Consider the following 20,307-nt stretch of genomic DNA (forward strand, 5'->3'; position numbering starts at 1 on the left):
TAATATCGCCCTGGAGCACAAGGACGATTACCTTACATAAGTGTATTTAATGATCGAGACTGCTTCTATACGATGCAGTACCTTATGCACCATTGGATGCGGATAAGGGTTAGAAGTATGTAGAAGAATACGGATATTGAAAGCTGTCCCACCGCATTCCCAGATCTGATACAGAAGCATCTAGGCTTCCTGACAGACCCTTTCTTGCAAAGCAATTATTTATTTGTTTATTAACGTTTAAATTTATCCATTAAAACATGGAGAAGAGCTGAATAAAGAAGAGAGAAATGCTGAGAAAGTACAGACTTCAAGGTGGATAGCAATATATTAAATGAATCCATACTATCAAAAGCATTGGCTAACATGTGAAGCCGCGTTATTAATTATGAACTAAGTTGCAAAAATCCCTTCTCGGCCTGTTGGCCAAGATCAGAGTGTAAGGATAATCAGTCTTCGTAGTCCGGGAAGTATGGATTGTTGATCACTCACGGCTGGTCGGGGCTGTAAAATCATTCAATAATACTTCAATGGTTTTCAACCATACTTAAATGCTATACGTCCATATTTCATTGTCGTTCAATCATACTTCAGTGTCATTGGACCACATTAATCCCAACTTCAGTATTACTCAACCCTACTTCAGAATCACTCAACCATACTTCAGTGTCATTCAACCCTACTTCAGTATCACTCAATCATACTTCAGTGTCATTCAACCCTTCTTCAGTATCACTCAACTATACTTCAGTGTCATTCAACCCTTCTTCAGTATCACTCAACTATACTTCAGTGTCATTCAACCATACTTCTGTGTCATTCAACCATACTTCCGTGTCATTCAACCCTACCTCAATATTATTAAACCGTACTTCTGTGTCATTCAACCCTACCTCAGTATTACTAAACGGTACTTCAGTTTCATTCAAACCTACTTCTGTACTATTCAACTTGGCGCACTTATTTCACCCCCTAATCAGGATGAAAAAACCTCAATTCAGCTGTCTAATTTTGTTTAAACTGAATCACTCACCATTCCTCGCAGGATCTTTATGAACTAAGTTGCAAAATCCCTTCTCGGCCTGTTGGCCAAGATCAGAGTGTAAGGATAATCAGTCTTCGTACTCCGGGAAGTATGGATTGTTGATCACTCACGGCTGGTCGGGGCTGGGGTCGTCCCGGGAGCGCGAGGGCGCGCCCAGCAGGCCGAGCCAGGTGGGGGGCGCGGCGCCGACGCGCGTCATGACGGCCACGCACACGCCCACCTGCGCGGGGGCCGCCTCGCACCAGGAGAACAGCTTGTTGAACAGGCGCACCACGCGGAGGCAGTAGCCCGGCCGCGCCGTGGGCGCCGCCATCAGGATGTCCCCGAGGCAGCGCTGCCCGTCCCCGAACAGGGCCTCCAGGGCCAGGCGCCCGGCGGGGCGCTCCAGGACCTTCTCCCAGTATTTCACCTGCAAAACAAATATATTTTAGCGTACTGCTTTACAACCTCAATTCAATACTACTTCAAGGTTTTTAACCAAGCTTTAATGTCATTCAACCATACTTCGATGTCATTCAACCATACTTCGGTATCATCCAACCATACTTCGGTGTCATTCAACCCTGCTTCAATACTACTAAATACTTTGGTGTTATTCAACCATATTTTGATGTTGTTTAACCCTGCTTCAATACTACTAAACCCTACTTTGGTATTTTTCAACCATACTTCGGTATCATCCAACCATACTTTGGTGTTATTCAACCATACTTCGGTTGGATTGCAAGCCGTTTACCGAACTGTCAACACGCAAGTGTTTACGCTCCGTATTTTTTTTGCTTATTCGACGTTTTTTGGTGGTTTTTTTAAGAGTAGTATTTAAGATATATATATTTGTAATTGTAATTTTTTTGCGCTCCCGATGGTGTTTTTCTTTATTACGTAGACATAAAACTTTTTTAGATAAAAAAGAAATAGTGTTTTTTGTGCCCTGAAAAGTGAGTTTTACGTGAACGCTGCCCTTGTGAAGTGTTTTTTACTTATTTTTTTGGCATCTACGTATGTGTGTTATATGTATTAACAATAAAGTCAGTGATGGTGGTATACCAAGTGCAGTGGTTAGCGAGTTATACCGCTTTTTCACTTTGACACGTGTCAGTAAAAAACGCGTGTGCTAAAGCTGTCGTGCACTGTGATATACCATCAGACGCGAAATAAAAAAACATTAACAGTGGTATATTTAGTTTTTTAAGACTTTGACATTTTGTGGACACTATTGTGAAAAAACTAAAAAGTTACACTTTTTTGGTGAACGCTCTCTAAGTGGGTTAAGATAAAAAACCACAAATAGTACCACTCGACGCGGCTCATCAAGATTAACTTTTAACTCCGCGAGTGTGTATTTTTATCTCCACAGATTCCGGAGTTATACCGTTTTATCGGTTTTCGATACGCGGGTAGTGAGTAATATGTAGGGTATTACAGCGAAAGAGGTCTGGACGTGTGAATTTTGTTCGAGGCGATCTCTCGTCTGTGCGGTTCAATTCGCCGGCTGTTTGAGGTACGTCCTTTGACTCTACACCATCTCCTCCCCCCACCCTCAGCCTTCGAGCACTCTTCCGTCGTACTGCGACTCTCCGCGAGCCTTGAGGGCCAGCTAGCTTTTTTCCGGCCGTGCATCGGCGCCGACTGGAGGGCCCACCTTCTCAGTGGGTGTTCGTTGTATCGGTTGCGTGCAGAGGGTGCGTGAGCGAGGGAGCTACCACCCAATCTCACAAGCCACTCTACTCCCGGGTTAGTACCAGGTCGTCCGGCTGCTGCGAGGTTCCCGGGGACAGGTCATCGGATCAGATCCAGGATACTTCGTCGGCGGTAGTGAGGCACTGCCTCCACGGACTAGCATCTTGTTTTTGCGGCTGCCCTTGGTTGGCGGGGGGGGATTTATTTTCCTCTCGGCTATTCTCGAGGGTGGTAACGGGTTGGAGCGCAGGTGTCGAGTCCCCTCTCTAGACCTGTCGCGACCAACTCTCGCTTAGGTTGGATCACGGCCCTCTCTAAGGTCGCATTCCTGTCGACCACCTCGGCTGTTTGACCTGTTTTTTATAACAGGTTATATCAGCGCGGGTGTCGGGCGGTTTTCGTCGAGCGCTGTTTCACCTCACCCGGAATTTTTCCGAGTGAGGGTGGAGACACTCCTCCTCCAGCTATAGTTGGAGAGGGACGCCGACGTCCTTCCCACTCCCTTCCCCCGCGTAATCAGCAGACGGGGATGTCGACGCCGGAGCGATCGCCCGAGGCCACGCCGAAAAAGAATCCGTTCGAGACGTCAGTTCTGACTCCTCGCTCTCCTCCTAGCCGATCTATCAGCAGCCCGGAAATAAAGACCAAGAGCAACACGAAAGTGCCACCTAAAAAAGAAGAGGACCCCAAGATGGTACAACCGACGAAGAGGAAGACAACTCGCCAGAGCCAGAAAGAAGCAACAAATGAGCCAGCACTGCAGATCGCTAAGGACCCGACTCCCTCCAGTTATGGGAAATCCCAGAAATCTGCCCTAACGAAGGGGCCCAATCGCTCGAATCCGAACTCTGGAAAGACAGCCCAGAAACCAGCTGAGACAAAAGAGCCTGCACCATCAAGCTCTGGGACCTCCCAGAAGATCGCCCCATCAGCATCCCTTGAAGATGAGGTAACTCCCATTTCCAGTGAGAACAAGGTGAGTATGCCCACTAATGACCTTTCTCTGCGGGTCATTAGTTTGTCAACTACTGGCCTGCGAATGGTAGAAAATATTAAAGGCAAAATAACTGCAGAGTCCCGGGAAGGGTTATTAAATCTGTTTACAGATATCATCGACCTGGCTGCGGAGATGACCAGGAAATCCCAGCTGCAAGAGTCTGCCTTCCTAAAAGAGAAGATTGCTCTCATACAGAAGAGCGCCTCCGCCAGTACTCCCTCCCATCAGCCGGTAAGTAACATAAGTTATGCATCTGTTGCAGCTGCCGGAGGAGGAGCACACGCAGTCATCGTAAGCGCTACCGACAAAACCAAGACGACGTCGGACATCATGGCCACGTTGAGACAGGACGTCAGACCGTCAGATTTGAAGGTAGGTGTCAGCGCCTTAATACCAGCCCGAGACAACAAGGTCATCATAAAACTCCCGACCTCCAACGATGCCAGCACGATGAGGGCGGCCCTTCCCAGGCTGACCAAGGGGAACCTGGTAGCGAAAGAGGGAAAGCGTTTAATGCCTACGGTCGTGCTTAAAGGCATAGAAAAGGACACGAAAGACGACGAAATCATAGAGTACATTCTCCAGCAGAATGACTCTATTTTTGAAGCCGTCGGACACGACAAAGAAGCAATTAAACTTCAGAGGACCTTTAAAAACCGGAACAGTGAACGACTGAGGAACGCCGTGCTTCTAGTTAAAAGTGAGGTGAGAGAAGTTTTAATTAGCCAGGGTCGTATCAGCATCGGGTACCAGAGGGTACAGGTAGAAGATAGCTGTCCCATCATGCAATGTTTCAAATGCATGGGTTTTGGACACTCTGTTTCCAGATGCATGGAGGGGAAGGACCGCTGCCTCCACTGTGCGGGAGATCACAAGTCGATCACCTGCACCAAAAAGGAGACCAAAGAAGAACACCGTTGTTGGAACTGCGTTAAGATGGCCAAGGGTAAGACCGAGGCCTCTAAACATAGGGCCAACGACAGGGACTGCCCCTACCGGCTAAAAATGATGCTGAGAACGATGGAGCGAGTTAATTATGGCTAATTCCGCTGCTCCAAATGCCACCGGGATCCAAATAAACAATTCAGGCGCGACTAAGGTTATACAGTGGAATTTGGGCCGCTGCAAAGCGGCACAAGAAGAAGCACTGGCCAACAGAAGGGGAGCGGATATACTGCTGCTTCAAGAACCTTATACAGGGAATACAGGCAAAATTAATGCATCGGGGGTTACCGTCTTTCAATCGGTAACTTCATCGGAGCATGTCTGCAAAGCGGCAGTAATAATCTGCAAACCCCACTTAAATGGTATTCTATTGAGTAAATATAGTAACTCCAATACAACACTGGTAAGCATAATCACCGACGCAGGCCCAATTATTATAGGATCCATGTACGTGGAACCACACGCGGACGTCAATCCACATTTAGATAAAATAAAACTCCTCGGAAAGGTACAAATACTCATAGGCTGTGACCTTAATGCTAAAAATGTGTGGTGGGGAAGTGCAAGAACGGACAAAAGGGGTGAAAACGTTGCAGATTTCCTTTCGGAACTCAATCTGCACACCTTAAATCACGGTAACCGTCCAACTTTCGAGACCTATCGCGGTCAACGCTACCTCAAAAGCGTTATTGATACAACATTCTGCTCTTCAAGCCTATTAGACAAAGTCGACAATTGGAGAGTAGAATCCAATGACAACCATTTGAGTGATCATAACCCCATTTATTTTGAAATTTCTTCAAATATACAAAATCCCACGGAAAACAAGACAGCAATCTACAATACAAAAAAAGCCAACTGGGACAAATTTTCAAATAGAATCCAAAGTAAATTAAGGGTTAAAAATATAACGGAAAAGTCCTTCTTTGAATTAAGCAACTCACTTGAATTAGAGAAGAACATTAAAACAATTATGCAAATTGTAAGCGAGTCGTGTAAAGCTAGTATACCGATCAGGAAACCCTCTTCAAGGAAACCTTGTCCATGGTGGAACGCTGAACTCGACAAGCTCAAAAAAGAAGCTACTAAATGTAGGCACAGGCTTCAGAACTCGGGAAGACTCCGTAGAGAGACGAAAACGCTCCCAGAGTATCTCGGGGCTAAACATGCCTACAAAATAGCTATCGAAAAAGCCAAAACAGAGTCATGGAAAATTTATTGCGCGTCGCAAAACAGAGAAACCGCCTGGTCTGCAATTCACAGAGTGCTGGTCAACCGAAACCGGACCACTCCATTAGCGACGCTAAAAGATGGCAGCCAGTACTTAGCTTCGGCTGCGGAAAGTGCTCAGCGACTCTTAGAGATATTTTTTCCGGACGATAACACACAGTCAGAAACACGTGAACAAATCAAAATCAGGCGGTTTGCAGAAGTCATACCTTATACAGAAAACGACCCGTTATTTACGGTGGAGGAGATTGAGGACATATTATTGAACATCAATCCGGAGAAGGCGCCCGGCGAAGATCACTTCACCGCGGACATCTGCCTTCACTTCTTCAACGCAGACAGGTCATTAGTATTAGGTATGTACAACGCATGTCTCAGACTGAACCACTTCCCGATTCCATGGAAAACAGCGAGGATCATAGTCATACCCAAACCAGGTAAGGACGACCTTCAAGATATTAAGTCGTACAGACCGATCGGACTCATTTCGGTGTTTGGAAAAGTACTCGAAAAGATGATGATCAATCGGATTAACTGGCATTTTCATCGTAACGGTAAGTTAAGTCCGAAACAATATGGATTCACACCCCAAAAATCGACAGAGGATGCTCTCAATGCCTCAGTCAAGGTAATCAGGACGGCACTGCAAGACAAGAAAATGATCGTCGCGATTTCGCTTGACATACGGGGAGCTTTCGATAATGCCTGGTGGCCATTTTTAATGCCACCAGGCATTATCGAAAGCTTGTTCTTGCTGGTGAAAAGTTATCATCAACAGAGGAAAGTCGTGTTGTCACATTTTGATGCAACTCTCGAGAAGGTCACGACCAAAGGATGCGTTCAGGGATCTTCCTGCGGACCGAGCTTCTGGAACTACATCTTGGATGATGTACTCCAGAAAGACTTGGGCCAGGGGGTAGAACTGAGGGCATTCGCGGACGACCTTCTCTTGACGGCTGTGGCCGACAGCACGACGGATCTCGAGATAATGACGGATAACGCCCTGAAAACCATCACTACATGGGGAATAAAGGCCAAACTCCATTTTGCAGAAGATAAAACGAACGCGATGTTTATTACCAGACGAAAGGACCGCCAGCCGGAAATATACATGAACGGAGTCCGGTTGCAATTCGTAGACCATTTCAAGGTTTTGGGCCTCACCATAGACCGCAACCTAAATTGGTCTAAACACGTTGACAACGTTTGCAAAAAAGCAGCTGGCATCACGAACAAACTCTTGAGAGCCGCCAAACCGACATGGGGAGCGTCACCGGAAGTTATGCAGCAAATATATATAGGCGCTGTAGAACCTCTGATAACATATGCCTCAAGCGTGTGGGTGGAAGCGGTTCGCAAGAAAGTCATCAGAAAGAAACTGGACTCCATGCAAAGACATATTGCTATCAGGTCATGCAAAGGATACAGGACAATCTCCCTTGTTTCAGCTCAGGTTTTAAGTGGATTTATGCCACTCGATCTGAGGATTAGGGAGCTTGCTGAGGCATACGCAGTCAAGAAAAGCCTCATCTTGCAGGACCTGCCGGAAGACAGATTCTACCAGGGAGTCGGAGACTACTTCTCCCTCCCTCATCCAGCTGAACGACTTTCCATAGATCACGGCTACGATGACCAGACTCTACCTGGGACATTGCAGGAAGAGTTGAGGATCTTCACTGATGGTAGTCTCTTGAACGGCAAAGTAGGTGCAGCTTTTGTACCCTTCGATGGCGTGAGAGAGCTGCCTTCGAGGAAGTTAAAACTCGACGACTTCTGTTCTGTGTTCCAGGCGGAACTTTATGCGATCAAAGAAGCCTTGTTTTATGTTTTGAAAAAACCCCCAAACAGATGGAAGCAGATAACGATCCTGACAGACTGTAAATCTGGCGTCCACGCAATAGCGGACCGAAATTCGATCAACCCTATTGTCATGGACATCAGAACAGATATTCAAAAGTTAAGATGCAGACACCAGAATGTGTATATCGGCTGGATAAGGGGTCACTGCGGTATCCTAGGGAACGAAAAGGCGGATGAAAAGGCCCGGGAGGCAACACTCAAGAAGACTGCCCCTGACTATGCCAACTTCCCGCTAAGTTTTGCCAAAAGGAAAATTAGAAGCAGGACCCTCCAACTCTGGAACGATCGTTATTTGAACGAAACCACCGGAAAGGTAACCAAAATGTTCTTACCAACCATTTTCCATGCCTTTGATTTCAGGAGACTGCAGAAACCTGGCTTTGAGCTCACTCAAATCCTTACGGGTCACGGTGGGTTCATGAGCTACCTACATCGTTTCAAGATCTCCGAGATCGACAGCTGTACGTGTGATGATGAGACACCTCAAGATGTCCCTCACCTGTTGATGCTTTGCCCCCTTTTCAGCTTTCAAAGACAACAGCTAGAGGCGCGTTGCAGGAGCCTGGGTGAGGATCTATCCAACATCGAATCCGTGATAGTTCATAAGGAATTGTCACGAGAGGTAGTATCATACATGATAAAAATAGTGAAGGACATTGGTAACATAAACCAAAGTAGGACACAAAATGCCGAACCCTCTTCTAGTGGAACGGAAGGTCTGCTGATGACAGTCAACAGTCCGCCTTCTCCCGAGGAGTTTTACGTGGTTTCCTCCCAGCAATGAGCAAATGCAGAGAAGTTCCTATTTGACCCACACTAGATGATCCCTCCTGTTCCCAACACAGATTCAAATAAAAACATATTTAATTAGCTAGAAGAAACAAAAATCCACTAAATGATCTATAAACCTTGTACATAATAAGCAAGGTAAATAATAAATGCAATTCCCATCTAAAAAAAAAAAAAAAAAACCATACTTCGGTATCATCCAACCATACTTCGGTGTCATTCAACTTTACTTCAATACTACTAAACCATACTTTGGTGTTATTCAACCATATTTTGATGTTGTTTAACCCTGCTTCAATACTACTAAACCATACTTTGGTGTTATTCAACCATACTTCGGTGTCATCCAACCATACTTCGGTGTCATTCAACTTTACTTCAATACTACTAAACCATACTTTGGTGTTATTCAACCATATTTTGATGTTGTTTAACCCTGCTTCAATACTACTAAACCATACTTTGGTGTTATTCAACCATACTTTGGTATCATCCAACCATACTTCGGTGTCATTCAACCCTGCTTCAATACTACTAAACCATACTTTGGTGTTATTCAACCATATTTTGATGTTGTTTAATTAACCCTGCTTCAATACTACTAAACCATACTTTGGTGTTATTCAACCATATTTTGATGTTGTTTAACCCTACATCAGATTTGATTTTAGGAGACTGCAGAAATCTGGCTTTAATCATTGTTCATGAGCTACCTGTATCGTTTGCTGTCCGAGATCAAAAGCTGTATGTGTGATGATAAGACACCTCAAGATGTCCCTCGTGTGTCGATGCTTTGCCCCCATTCAATCTTCAATCTTCCAAAGACAACAGTTAGAGGCGCATTACAAGAGCCTGGATGAGTTAACATCATAGGGAACTTTCACGAGAGGTACATACGTTTCCATACATGATAAAAATAATGAAGGACATTGGTATTATAAACCAAGCCAGGATACAAAATGCCAGAAAAGAACAGAGTTTCTAACGGAAGGCCTGTTGATGACAGTCAACAGTTTTACATGGTTTCCTCCCAGCAATGAGCAAATGCTGCGAAGTTTCTGATTGGCCCACACTAGATTATCCCTCCTTTTTTCTCAACACAGAATAAATTAAAGTGTTTTTAGCTAGAAGTAACCAGAATCCACTATTTGATCTACAAACCTTGTACATAATAAGCAAGGGAAATAATAAATGTTACTCCTATCCAAAAAAAAATACCCTACTTCAAGGTCATTCAACCGTACTTCAGTGTCATTCAATCATACTTTGGTGTCACTCTACCATACGTCAGTGTTATGGCACACTTATTTCACCCCCTAATGAGCATGAAAAATCTTCAGTTGTTTTAAATTTGTTTGGACTTAATTACTCACCATTCCTCGGAGGATCTTGTCGTTGTTGGCCTGCAGATCTCCGATCATGACCGGATACATGTTCCGGAGAACCTCCTCGTGGATGGCCTGCTCCAGCGACGGCAGGAGCTGCGTGAGGATGCCCGACGCGCTCTCCTGGAGGTACTCCAACCTCCCGTCCACCTGACCAAAGAAAATCATATTATAACAGGCACCACTTTTCGTTTTAACATTTCTTATAATATAGACAGGTGTGTTGAAAGTCAGACGGAGAAGACGGCAAAGAAGATTCTGGAATGCTAATGTCAACAGAATACAAGAAAATAGACTGGCTCAAATTATCCTTCAAGAGAACCCAGACGGAAGAAGACCAGCAAACCGATGGCGTGATAGCTGGCAGTCCACATCACAAGAGACGGATAACATGAGAGAGTACGGCTATTATCCTTGGCTCTACCCGACCGAGTTTCTCCAGGGTATGCTTAGCTACAATAGTTTAGAGGCTAGAAGGAATGTGTATTTGATTACGCATTTTTATCCATTGTTGCGCGGTATGATCGATAATCCTGAAATTATCCGGAGCATTGGTCTGTATGTTCCCGATAGTTACCTAAGACAGCGTCGGCATAGATTGTTTCAAATTCCTAGACACAGGACCAACCTGCCGATGGTTATGCCTGTAGGAAGAGAGAGATTCTACCCATTATTGACAATCACACTACTAAAATTCTTGAACGTTCTATATATATATGAAACAATTTTGAAACATTATTCTTGAATCACTAGAAATTCACTAGAGACATCTATTGGTCACATGAAAAGAAGCTTTTTATTAAGCAGAAACTCTTTTATTAGTATGTGAGGTCCGAATCCAGGATTATAATCACACACATGAGAAACGCCACAAAATATCATTTTCATTTTTATTATTTAAGCTTATATTTTTATAAGATTTTTATACGATTACCAACAAGTGATCACAACACGTGATCTCAAAATAGCTGTTCCCGAAACCAATAGCTACAAAGTCGAACAGCTATACTGTAATTGGAGATAATTCAGATTTTGTGAACAAGTATTTGGACACACTCAAAATGTTGTGAATAAATGAGTTAGAAGGTGTTGTACTTACGACGGCCGGCAGCAGCACGGCGATGGCGTGGTCGCGTTCCCGCTGGCGCTCAGGCGCGGTGAGGTGCGCCACGCAGGCGCCCACCACGGTCACGCTCTCCGCGGCCAGCAGCTGCAGCGGGCCAACGGCCGCGCCGCCGCTCACCAGCTGGAAGTCCGTCGTCAGCAGCTGCAGCACCGCGCTCTCCGACGGGATGGCGTCCTTGGCGAACGAGGACTGCCGGACAGAGAGAGGGAGCTATTTCAACATCAATAGGCCTCTTATAACCTTGTATTTACTGGACTTACAATCTTGTATTTATTTAGATTGGCAGTGACAGGTATATCGAAAGCTTTTAAATGTAAATTCACAGTAAAATCGGGATACAATTTTATTTATTGTAACTGCAGACAGTTGGTAGAATTCCATATCGAATTGTTGGGTAATATATCCAAATATAATATATCCAAATGTCATAAAAGAAACCCTGAAGAGGGCAACAGGTTGTTGCCGAAACTAGTTGGCTAATATAAATGTGAGTGGATCAGAACACAAAGTATTTTTATTTCTCGAAATAATAATAATAAAACCCTTATCTGCACCCCAATGGTGCATAGGGCACTGCGTAATACAAACGCAGTGTAATCTTGATCGTTACACATGAAGGAAAGGTGATCAGCCCTCCGCTTCAGGTACCAGTCCAGGGTAACATTGAATAAATAGTACAGTGAAAAAATCACTAATATTTATTTTACCCCCCCCTGGGAATCGAACCCGGGACCTCCAAAACGGTAGTCGACCGTGCTGACCATTACACTACGGAGATGGACAATGAAAAAATATAATATAAATATAAATAGCCGAGCGTGCTGACCATTACACTACGGAGATGGACAACGAAAAAATATAATATAAATATATCCAAAATTAAACACGGTTTATTCGGTTGAATTCTACATTTATTTATGTATATTTTAATACGTGACGCGTTTCGTCTTCTTAGGACATTATCAAACACTGGTCAGTGTTTGATAATGTCGTAAAAAGACGAAACGCGTCACGTATTAAAATGTACATAAATAAATGTAGAATTCAACCAAATAAACCGTGTTTAATTTTGGATATATTACCCAACAATACAATTTTATATTGTTTTCACATTTTCAATAAATTTCGCAGCTCAGTTAAAAAAAAAAAAATGCTTAGCTAGAGCAGATCTGTCAGGAAGCCTAGATGCTTCTGTATCAGATCTGGGCATGCGGTGGGACAGCTTTAAAAAAAAAGGCCTCTCATAACTTCATATGAAACAAGTCTGAGCATGTATCAGCATATAGTACAGTAGAAACGCGATATAACAAAACACAAATAGCGAAAAATGACCTATATCGAAAAAATAATTAAATTTACTCCCTAAAACCAATTTTTCATACAAAAATGCATTTATATAACGAAATCCCGTTAATATGTATAACATTCCACACTAATACTATTACAGCTCTATAAACCATAAACAATAAACCATATGACGTCATAAAACGTTCTATGACGGAAATTTGATGAAGTATGCGAATGCACGTTTTTCGTTTTATTTAAACATCTAAAGTTTAAACCTTAATATCTTCCTTAGTTCTCTACAGATTTCAATAAGAATGTTATCGATAGCCTTGTGATTTTTCATATTAATTTATTATCTATTGAATACTATGTACGAAATTGTACCAATGTCATTTATATATTGCTCACTCCTTTCAACAACGTCATATATCAAAAATCGTCAATTTTCAGTTGCGCATGTTTTCGGAATGCCCAGAAAATATACTATATCCCAGCAAAAGAGGCATATTTTTAACTAATATTTACCCGCTACAGGGCAGAAAGCGTTGTTTTTGCATTTTGAAGAAAAGGTATTGTTTAATTATTTTTTTACATATACTAAATATTTTTTCAAATGGAGAAAAAACCTTCAGGTTTTACTTAAAAAGATCTGTTGCACAGTAAAAAGTTCAATAAGTGGCTTGATATTTATTTTTAATACATTGTATTATATTTTTAAACTTTAAAAATGTTCTCCTGAAAAATCAAGTTTTTTGATTTATGACGTTGCTGAAAGGAGAGATGTGTGGAAAATAGACCGCGCTTAGCATTGATTGGTTTAACGCGCCATTTTGCTGGCACGGATTATGGTATTACTGTATGTCTAATTGTGGCATTACCAGTTGAGAAATGTTTGTACATAGTAATCATTTAGCTTGCTCCGTATGAAGTAATTTGTTTTTTTACAAGGCATATCTCTGACTAGATGAGTCAGATTTCATCACTCGTCACTCACGTTGGGCTTGACGAGGGGGGGCGTGACGGCCACGCGGTCCAGCGCGGCGCGCGCGGAGGCGGGCAGGTGCGCGCGCAGCCAGGGCGCGGCGCGGGAGCCGCAGCAGCGCAGCACGCCCTCCAGCGCCACGGGCCCGCCCACCGCCTCCGAGGGGTCCTCGCTGCCCGCGCCCAGCGGGATGGAGTCCCGGGACACCCACACTCTGCAACGCATGAGGAAACATTCAACATACTACAACTTGTGATAGCCAAGTTACATGGATAATGGAGGTGGATGGATTTGAAATAGATCGTATTTACAACATTTTGAGTGTGTCCAAATACTTGTTCACAAATCTGGATTATATCCAATTACAGGAGTTATTTTCATATAATTTTTTGACATCTCATCAAAGATGAAGAAGAATATAGAAGTCTGGGCATTTACGGTGCTGACGACCGTCATTGGCTGGTTTAAGTGATCACTTTACACACATGTAACATTCACCAATTCTACCCATTATTGACAACCATACTACTCAAATTCATTGAAGTTCTATATATGCGAACCAATTTTGAAACATTGTTCTTGAATCACTAGAACTTCACTAGAGACATCTATTGGTGAGACGAAAAGAAGCTTTTTTATTAGTATGTGAGTAAGTATTTGGACACACTCAAAATGTTGTAAATAATATTAAAAATACAACAATTGTTGATGTAATAAAGTTAGAGGTGCGGTCAGACCTGCAGCACTGCAGCACGGTCTCCACGAGGCTCAGCAGCTGCGGCACGAGCTCCAGCACGCCGTCGGACGCCGAGTCCCCCAGGAGGGTGTGCAGGCGCACCAGCACGCAGTTCACCGTGATCACGTCCAGCAGGCACGGCAGGCCCGCCTCTGTCCAATCAAACATGCCTCGGTCAAACAAACTTACCAAAGTAGAATACCAACTGTACAATCCGCCACTGCTTTTCAACTCAGTTATAACATTTATTTACAGCTTTTTGAATTATTTTCAAACACTTGTTTTCTTGAGATAAATTGATTTTTTATAACAATATCAGTTATCAAGATCTTCTTCTAACACCTTATCTGCACCAAATGGCGCATAGGGCACTACATCGTATCTTGATCGTTACTTACACAAAGGCAAGGTGATCACTCTTGCGCTTCAGGGACCAGTCCAGGGTAGTATTAAATAAATATTAGAGTGTAAATTCACTATAGCCTCCGTGGTGTAATGGTTAGCATGCTAGGCTTCCGTACTGGAGGTCCCGGGTTGAATTACCAGTGGGGGTCAAATAAATAAGTGATTTTTTTACTCTTTTTTATTTATTCAATATTACCCTGGAGTGGTACCTGAAGCGGAGGACTGATCACCTTTCCTTCATGTGTTTACGATCAAGATAACACTGCGTTTTTATGATGCAGTGCCCTATGCACCATCGGGTGCGGATAAGGGATTAAAAAAAATCATTTCATTCAAACCCGTTATCCGCATCCCAATGATGCATAGGGCACTGCATCATATAAACGCAGTGTTATCTTGATCGTCAACACATGAAGGCAAGGTGATCAGCCCTCCGCTTCAGGTACCAGTCCAGGGTAATATTGAATAAATATTTGAGTGAAAAAATCACTTATATTTATTTGACCCCCCCTGGGAATGGAACCCGGGACCTCCAGCACAGTAAGCAAAGAACAAGGTAAAGTACACACCGGTTATGTTGTCTTCGAGTTGCTTGAAGGTCTGCATGGCGAGCCAGATCATGTGGGAGACGTTGTCGCACGTGGTGCCGATACTGGTCAGGAGGTTCTCAGCAGACTGCAAGTACAAAACAATATCAAAATGTATTTGAACGGGTCCATATCTATGTTCACAAATCTGGATTTTGTCCACCTAGGAGCAAAAAGTGTGTCCAAATAACAAAAAAAACTAACTAGCCATCATGCCGCTTCTCCCGCAGGGGTAGGCAGAGAGAATAGAACGCCACACCACTCTGTCAAATATTCCTCGCCTCTTCCACGTTCATGCATCTCCTCATACATAACCGCCGATTGTTACAACTCCTAACCTGACCACTTTCAAGTGTTTGGCATACCTGATTGTGCCATGTTTTTTTTCGATTTGTGTCCAAATACTTGCTCACAAATCTGGATTATCTCTAATTTTAGGAGTTATTTTTCATATTATTTTTTGACATCTCAACATAGATGAAGAAGATTACCATACATGTCTCTAGTGAAATTCTAGTGACACACTGTTTAAAAATTGAACCATATATATAAAATTTCCAAGAATTTAAGTAGTGTGGTTATCAATTATGGGTAGAATTATTAACAACCACACTACTCAAATTCTTGGAAGTTCTATATATATGAACCAATTTTGAAACATTATTCTTGAATCACTATTTATTTTCATCTCACCAATAGATGTCTCTAGTGAAGTTCTAGTGATTCAAGAACAATATTTCAAAACTAGTTCATATACATGGATAGAACTTCCAAGAATTTGAGGAGTGTGATTGTCAATCATGGGTAGAATTGGTGAATGTTACACGTTTGTAAAGTGATCACATATGATGGTCGTAAGTCCTGCAAATGCCCCGACTTCCATGTTCTTCTTCATCTATGTTGAGATACGATATTTTTTTTCATTGATATCTGTATCATTGTATTATGTTAAAGGGCATTAGCCGTTCAATAAATAAATAAATAAACCCAGATTTGTGAAGAAGGATATAGGCACACCAAAAGAGGCTTGTCCGCATGGAGTATTGGGTGTGGAGAGAAGGGTGGGATGCCTACCTGTGTGTACATGCCCTGCTTGACCAGCGCGTCCTTGAGCCAGGGGCTGAAGGTCTTCTGGTGGGCGGCGCGCGGGGCCCACACGATGCAGTGCAGCGGCGCGGCGCCCTCCGCCACCTCCTTCATGTGCGGCGTGGACGGCGGCATGGTGATCAGCAACCTGCTCGCAAGCCACTCTCCATACATCATCGTACCAAAATACAACTAAATATTTATTGTAACTGCAGACAGCTGCTAGAATTCCATATTGAATTGTTGGGTTATATCGTAGTCGTACAGGAGAAAGTGACCAACTAACAAAACGCAAAATGTTCAGGAGGGCCAACAAAATAAACATCGATACAGTTAGTCATTTTCAACAAGTCAATACATTATACTTCCGAGTTTAAAATCCTTTGGGATTTTTTCAGTGCAATATTAAGCTAGTAATATATCAAATAGTCAATGATCACATTTTTGTAAAAAAATGCACTTGGTCACTTTCTCCTGTATGACTACGATATATCCAAAATTAAACAAGGTTTATTGGATTGAATTCTACATTTATTTATGTATATGTTAATACGTGAAGCGTTTCGTCTTATGAAGACATTATCAAACACTCTCGTGTTTGATAATGTCTTAATAAGACGAAACGCGTCACGTATTGACATATATATAAATAAATGTAGAATTCAATCCAATAAACCTTATTTAATTTTGGATATATTACCCAACAAGAACTAAATATATCAGGTTATTTCATTTTTCCTTTTATTTTGTGTGGAATATAACAAAACACCCATTCACATTCTCTATAAGTGTGACGCACTCGCTCGCAACGGAAGTCACATCCTTGGAGAACCACTACTAGATTCTGAGAAGATGAAGCTCCCTACCACCAAGACAGGTCAATACATAATTAGAATCAGAAATATAATACATAATTCCTACAAGTCTAGCCGTCACCCTCGCCCCATCTCTCGCCTCCTACCCTCTCTTGTTGTGAGCTACATGACTCAGGTAGGTCTTGAGATTGAGTTATGGCACAGAGGGAGGTCACAATATAACTAATATGGTCAGTGACATAAGGGATGCATGATACCTTGACCTCTTATAATTTTTTTTAAACCCTTATCCACATCCCAATGGTGCATAGGGCACTGCATCATATAAACGCAGTGTTATCTTGATCGTTAACACATGAAGGAAAGGTGATCAACCCTCCGCTTCAGGGACCAGTCCAGGGTAATATTGAATAAATATTAGAGTGAAAATTTACTAGTATTTATTTTCACCCACCCCCCCATTTCTTAGAATCGAACCCGGGACCTCTAGCATGGTAGCTTAACACGCTAACTATTACACCACCGGGGACGGACTGATATTTAATCTGGTTAGTATGGATATAAACTCAGCAGAATTGTGGACAGATGGAAGGCCCTATGTGTGTCGGATGGGCGACGTGGTTGGTGATGGAAGCGTAGTGGTCCTCACCTCCAGGCGGTCTGGAAGCAGTAGTGCGCGGCGCAGGTGGCGGCGAGCGGCGGCGCGGGCCAGCGGTCGCACACGCCGCAGCAGCCGAGCAGCGCCAGCAGCGCGTCCAGCAGCTGCGGGTACTTGAGCTTGTCGGGCGTGCCCAGCACAAAGTTGCACGCCAGCCCGTCCAGCTTGGGGGTCTCCTGCCACACAAGACAGTGTACGTCAAATTATAAACAGTACGTGAATCTGTGAAGTGACTAGGCAAGTAAACAAGGCTGCAGCCATCTCAGGATGCCTGAAAGATTCTATATGGAAAAGCCCTGACATGAAGATCGGCAGCTAAATTAAAGCATTGATTCGGCATTAACTTTGTGGAATGACATGATATTTCATTAAAATTAAACATTTGAATATACCACTTTAATGAGTTTTATTAATATTTACGACTAGTTTCGAAAACGACAAATGTTCTCATCTTCTAGTACAAATTAAAACTGTGTTTTAATTTGTACCAGAAGATGAATACATCTGTTGTTTTAGAAACTAGTCGTAAATATTAATAAAACTCATTAAAGTGGTATATTCGAGTGTTTAATTTTAATAATATAAATTAAAGCATATTAAAATTGCGTGTGACCCATCATGACATATGGAATCGAATGCAGAGCGGACACTCTTAGCGAAACACTCTTGTCAGAAATGAAGACTCTTAGGAGCATATGTGGCAAGAGTCTACAAAGTAGAATACTGAACACCAGGATAAGGGAAATATGCAAGATGGAAGATGTGGTTAGGTGGGGAAGGCAACGAAGGAGACAATGGTATGCGCATGTGAGGAGAATGGACTCCTTCCAGATTACAATACGGACCTGATAAACATCTCCGGGCAGACCACCAAAGAGATGGATTGACAGCCGGGAATCAACATTGCAGGAGGCTAATCCATCTTAAAAACAAGCCACAAGGCCTACACCAAGAAAAAGAAGAAGGGTTTTACAGTGAAACCTCTATCTATCGTTTTCAAAGGGACCTAGTGAAATAAACTATGAATGCGGGAAAACAATGAATGCGAGATAAAGAAGTCAATACACAAGGACATACGATCGAGTAAAAATACCGTCCTCCCAATCTGCACAACCATTGGTAGGTTGAAATTTTAAGAATACAAGTTTTAGATGTTCATTTCAAACCCTTATCCGCACCCCAATGGTGCATAGGGCACTGCATTATATAAACACAGTGTTATCTTGATCGTTAACACGCGAAGGAAAGGTGATCAGCCCTCCGCTTTAGGTACCAGTCCATATTGAGTAAATATTAGAGTGAAAAAATCACTTATATTTATTTGACCCCCCCTGGGAATCGAACCCGGGACCTCCAGAATGGTAGCCGACCGTGCTGACCATTACACTACGGAGGCGGACAAAAGATGTTAATAAATGTATTTATTAAACATAAATACATTACAACATTTTGAGTGTGTCCAAATACTTGTTCACAAAATCTGGATTATCTCCAATTACAGGAGTTATTTTCATATTATTTTTTGACATCTCATCAAAGATGAAGAAGAAAATGGAAGTCTGGGCATTAAATGCCGAAACAAAAAAAACAACAAAATACGAAGTCGAACAGAACCCAATGATTTTCAGACCTCTTCTGCTGTATCCATCACACAAGCTTTCGATAGTCTGTATCCCATATTTAGGAATATTTTCGTCAAATGTAACAAAATTGAGAAAATTTAAAAGAATGTAAAAAAACCAGACAAGTTATATTAAATATGTAGCATAATTCAAACGATGAATGCGGTAAAATGTTGGATAGAAACGATTGATGCGATCTATTTTTGTATGAAATAAATTTGGGGTAGAAGAAATAACCGACACATCCGGGAAAACGATTATTCGAGGAACGATAGATAGAGGTTTTATTTTTGACATCTCATCAAAGATGAAGAAGAATATGGAAGTCTGGGCATTTACAGGGCTGACGACCGTCATAGGCTGGTTTAAGTGATCACTTTACACATGTGTAACATTCACCAATTCCACCCATTATTGACAACCACACAAATCAAATTCTTGGAAGTTCTATATATATGAACCAATTTAGAAACCTTGTTCTTGAATCACTAGAACTTCACTAGAGACATCTATTGGTGAGATGTAAAGAAGCTTTTTATTAAGCAGAAACTCTTATATTAGTATGTGAGATCCGAATCCTGGATTAATTAATTGGAGATAATCCAGATTTTGCGAACAAGTATTTGCACACACTTAAAATGTTGTAGATAGAGGTTTCACTGTATATTGTTACGACTAGTTTCAGAAGCTACAGATGCTTCCATCTATGAGTTTGAATATAAACTACTGCAGTGTTTGTTGACAGAGGGCCCCCTCACCTGGTTGTTGACGTCCGTGCTGGTGAGCGAGTAGAAGCGCGGGCGCATGGACACGTCCGCGTCCTGCGCCACGCGGCGGCGGTACGCCTGCTCCACGTGCGGCACGTGGCAGTACACGCGCGTCACGTTGGACGTGCTGCCGGGCAGCCGCAGCGGGTCCTTGGGCACCAGGCCGGGAGCCACCACCAGGTTCCACTCAACCTGAGACCGAGAAAAACACATATTTAAACATTCTTTCTAAACCTTATCCGTGTCCAACGGTGCATAGGTCACTGCATCATATAGAAGTGGTGTTATCTTGATCGTTAAATGCTGGA

At 42.7% G+C, this 20,307-nt stretch overlaps 2 protein-coding genes across 3 annotated transcripts in view; one reads left to right on the forward strand and one right to left on the reverse strand.

Annotated features, from left to right (window-relative positions):
• The window catches only part of poe (E3 ubiquitin-protein ligase-like protein poe), a 117,039-nt gene that overhangs the window by 72,843 nt on the left and 23,889 nt on the right, over positions 1-20,307 (reverse strand). For both annotated transcript variants that reach the window (XM_088272907.1, XM_088272906.1), the window contains exons 18-26: positions 19,991-20,191; positions 17,602-17,786; positions 16,126-16,285; positions 15,034-15,139; positions 14,061-14,211; positions 13,336-13,537; positions 11,028-11,243; positions 9,917-10,078; positions 1,153-1,451 (exon numbers count right to left, since the gene is read on the reverse strand). In XM_088272907.1, coding sequence (XP_088129033.1) covers positions 1,153-1,451; positions 9,917-10,078; positions 11,028-11,243; positions 13,336-13,537; positions 14,061-14,211; positions 15,034-15,139; positions 16,126-16,285; positions 17,602-17,786; positions 19,991-20,191 — 1,682 coding nt within the window. The remainder of the gene's footprint in view (positions 1-1,152; positions 1,452-9,916; positions 10,079-11,027; positions 11,244-13,335; positions 13,538-14,060; positions 14,212-15,033; positions 15,140-16,125; positions 16,286-17,601; positions 17,787-19,990; positions 20,192-20,307) is intronic.
• Positions 2,125-5,144, forward strand: LOC148301672 (uncharacterized). Its single transcript, XM_088272908.1, has one exon. It carries the CDS (start codon positions 3,252-3,254, stop codon positions 4,761-4,763), a length of 1,512 nt encoding a protein of 503 aa, XP_088129034.1. The 5' UTR covers positions 2,125-3,251; the 3' UTR covers positions 4,764-5,144.

This window comes from Brachycentrus maculatus, unplaced genomic scaffold (assembly GCF_059751285.1).
Source record: "Brachycentrus maculatus isolate JH-2025_06_01 unplaced genomic scaffold, ASM5975128v1 h1tg000531l, whole genome shotgun sequence".
In the NCBI taxonomy this organism is placed as follows: Eukaryota; Metazoa; Arthropoda; class Insecta; order Trichoptera; family Brachycentridae; genus Brachycentrus; species Brachycentrus maculatus.

Excerpts from the sequence above, each read along its gene's own strand:
- LOC148301672 (XM_088272908.1), top strand. The coding sequence starts at position 3,252 with ATGTCGACGCCGGAGCGATCGCCCGAGGCCACGCCGAAAAAGAATCCG.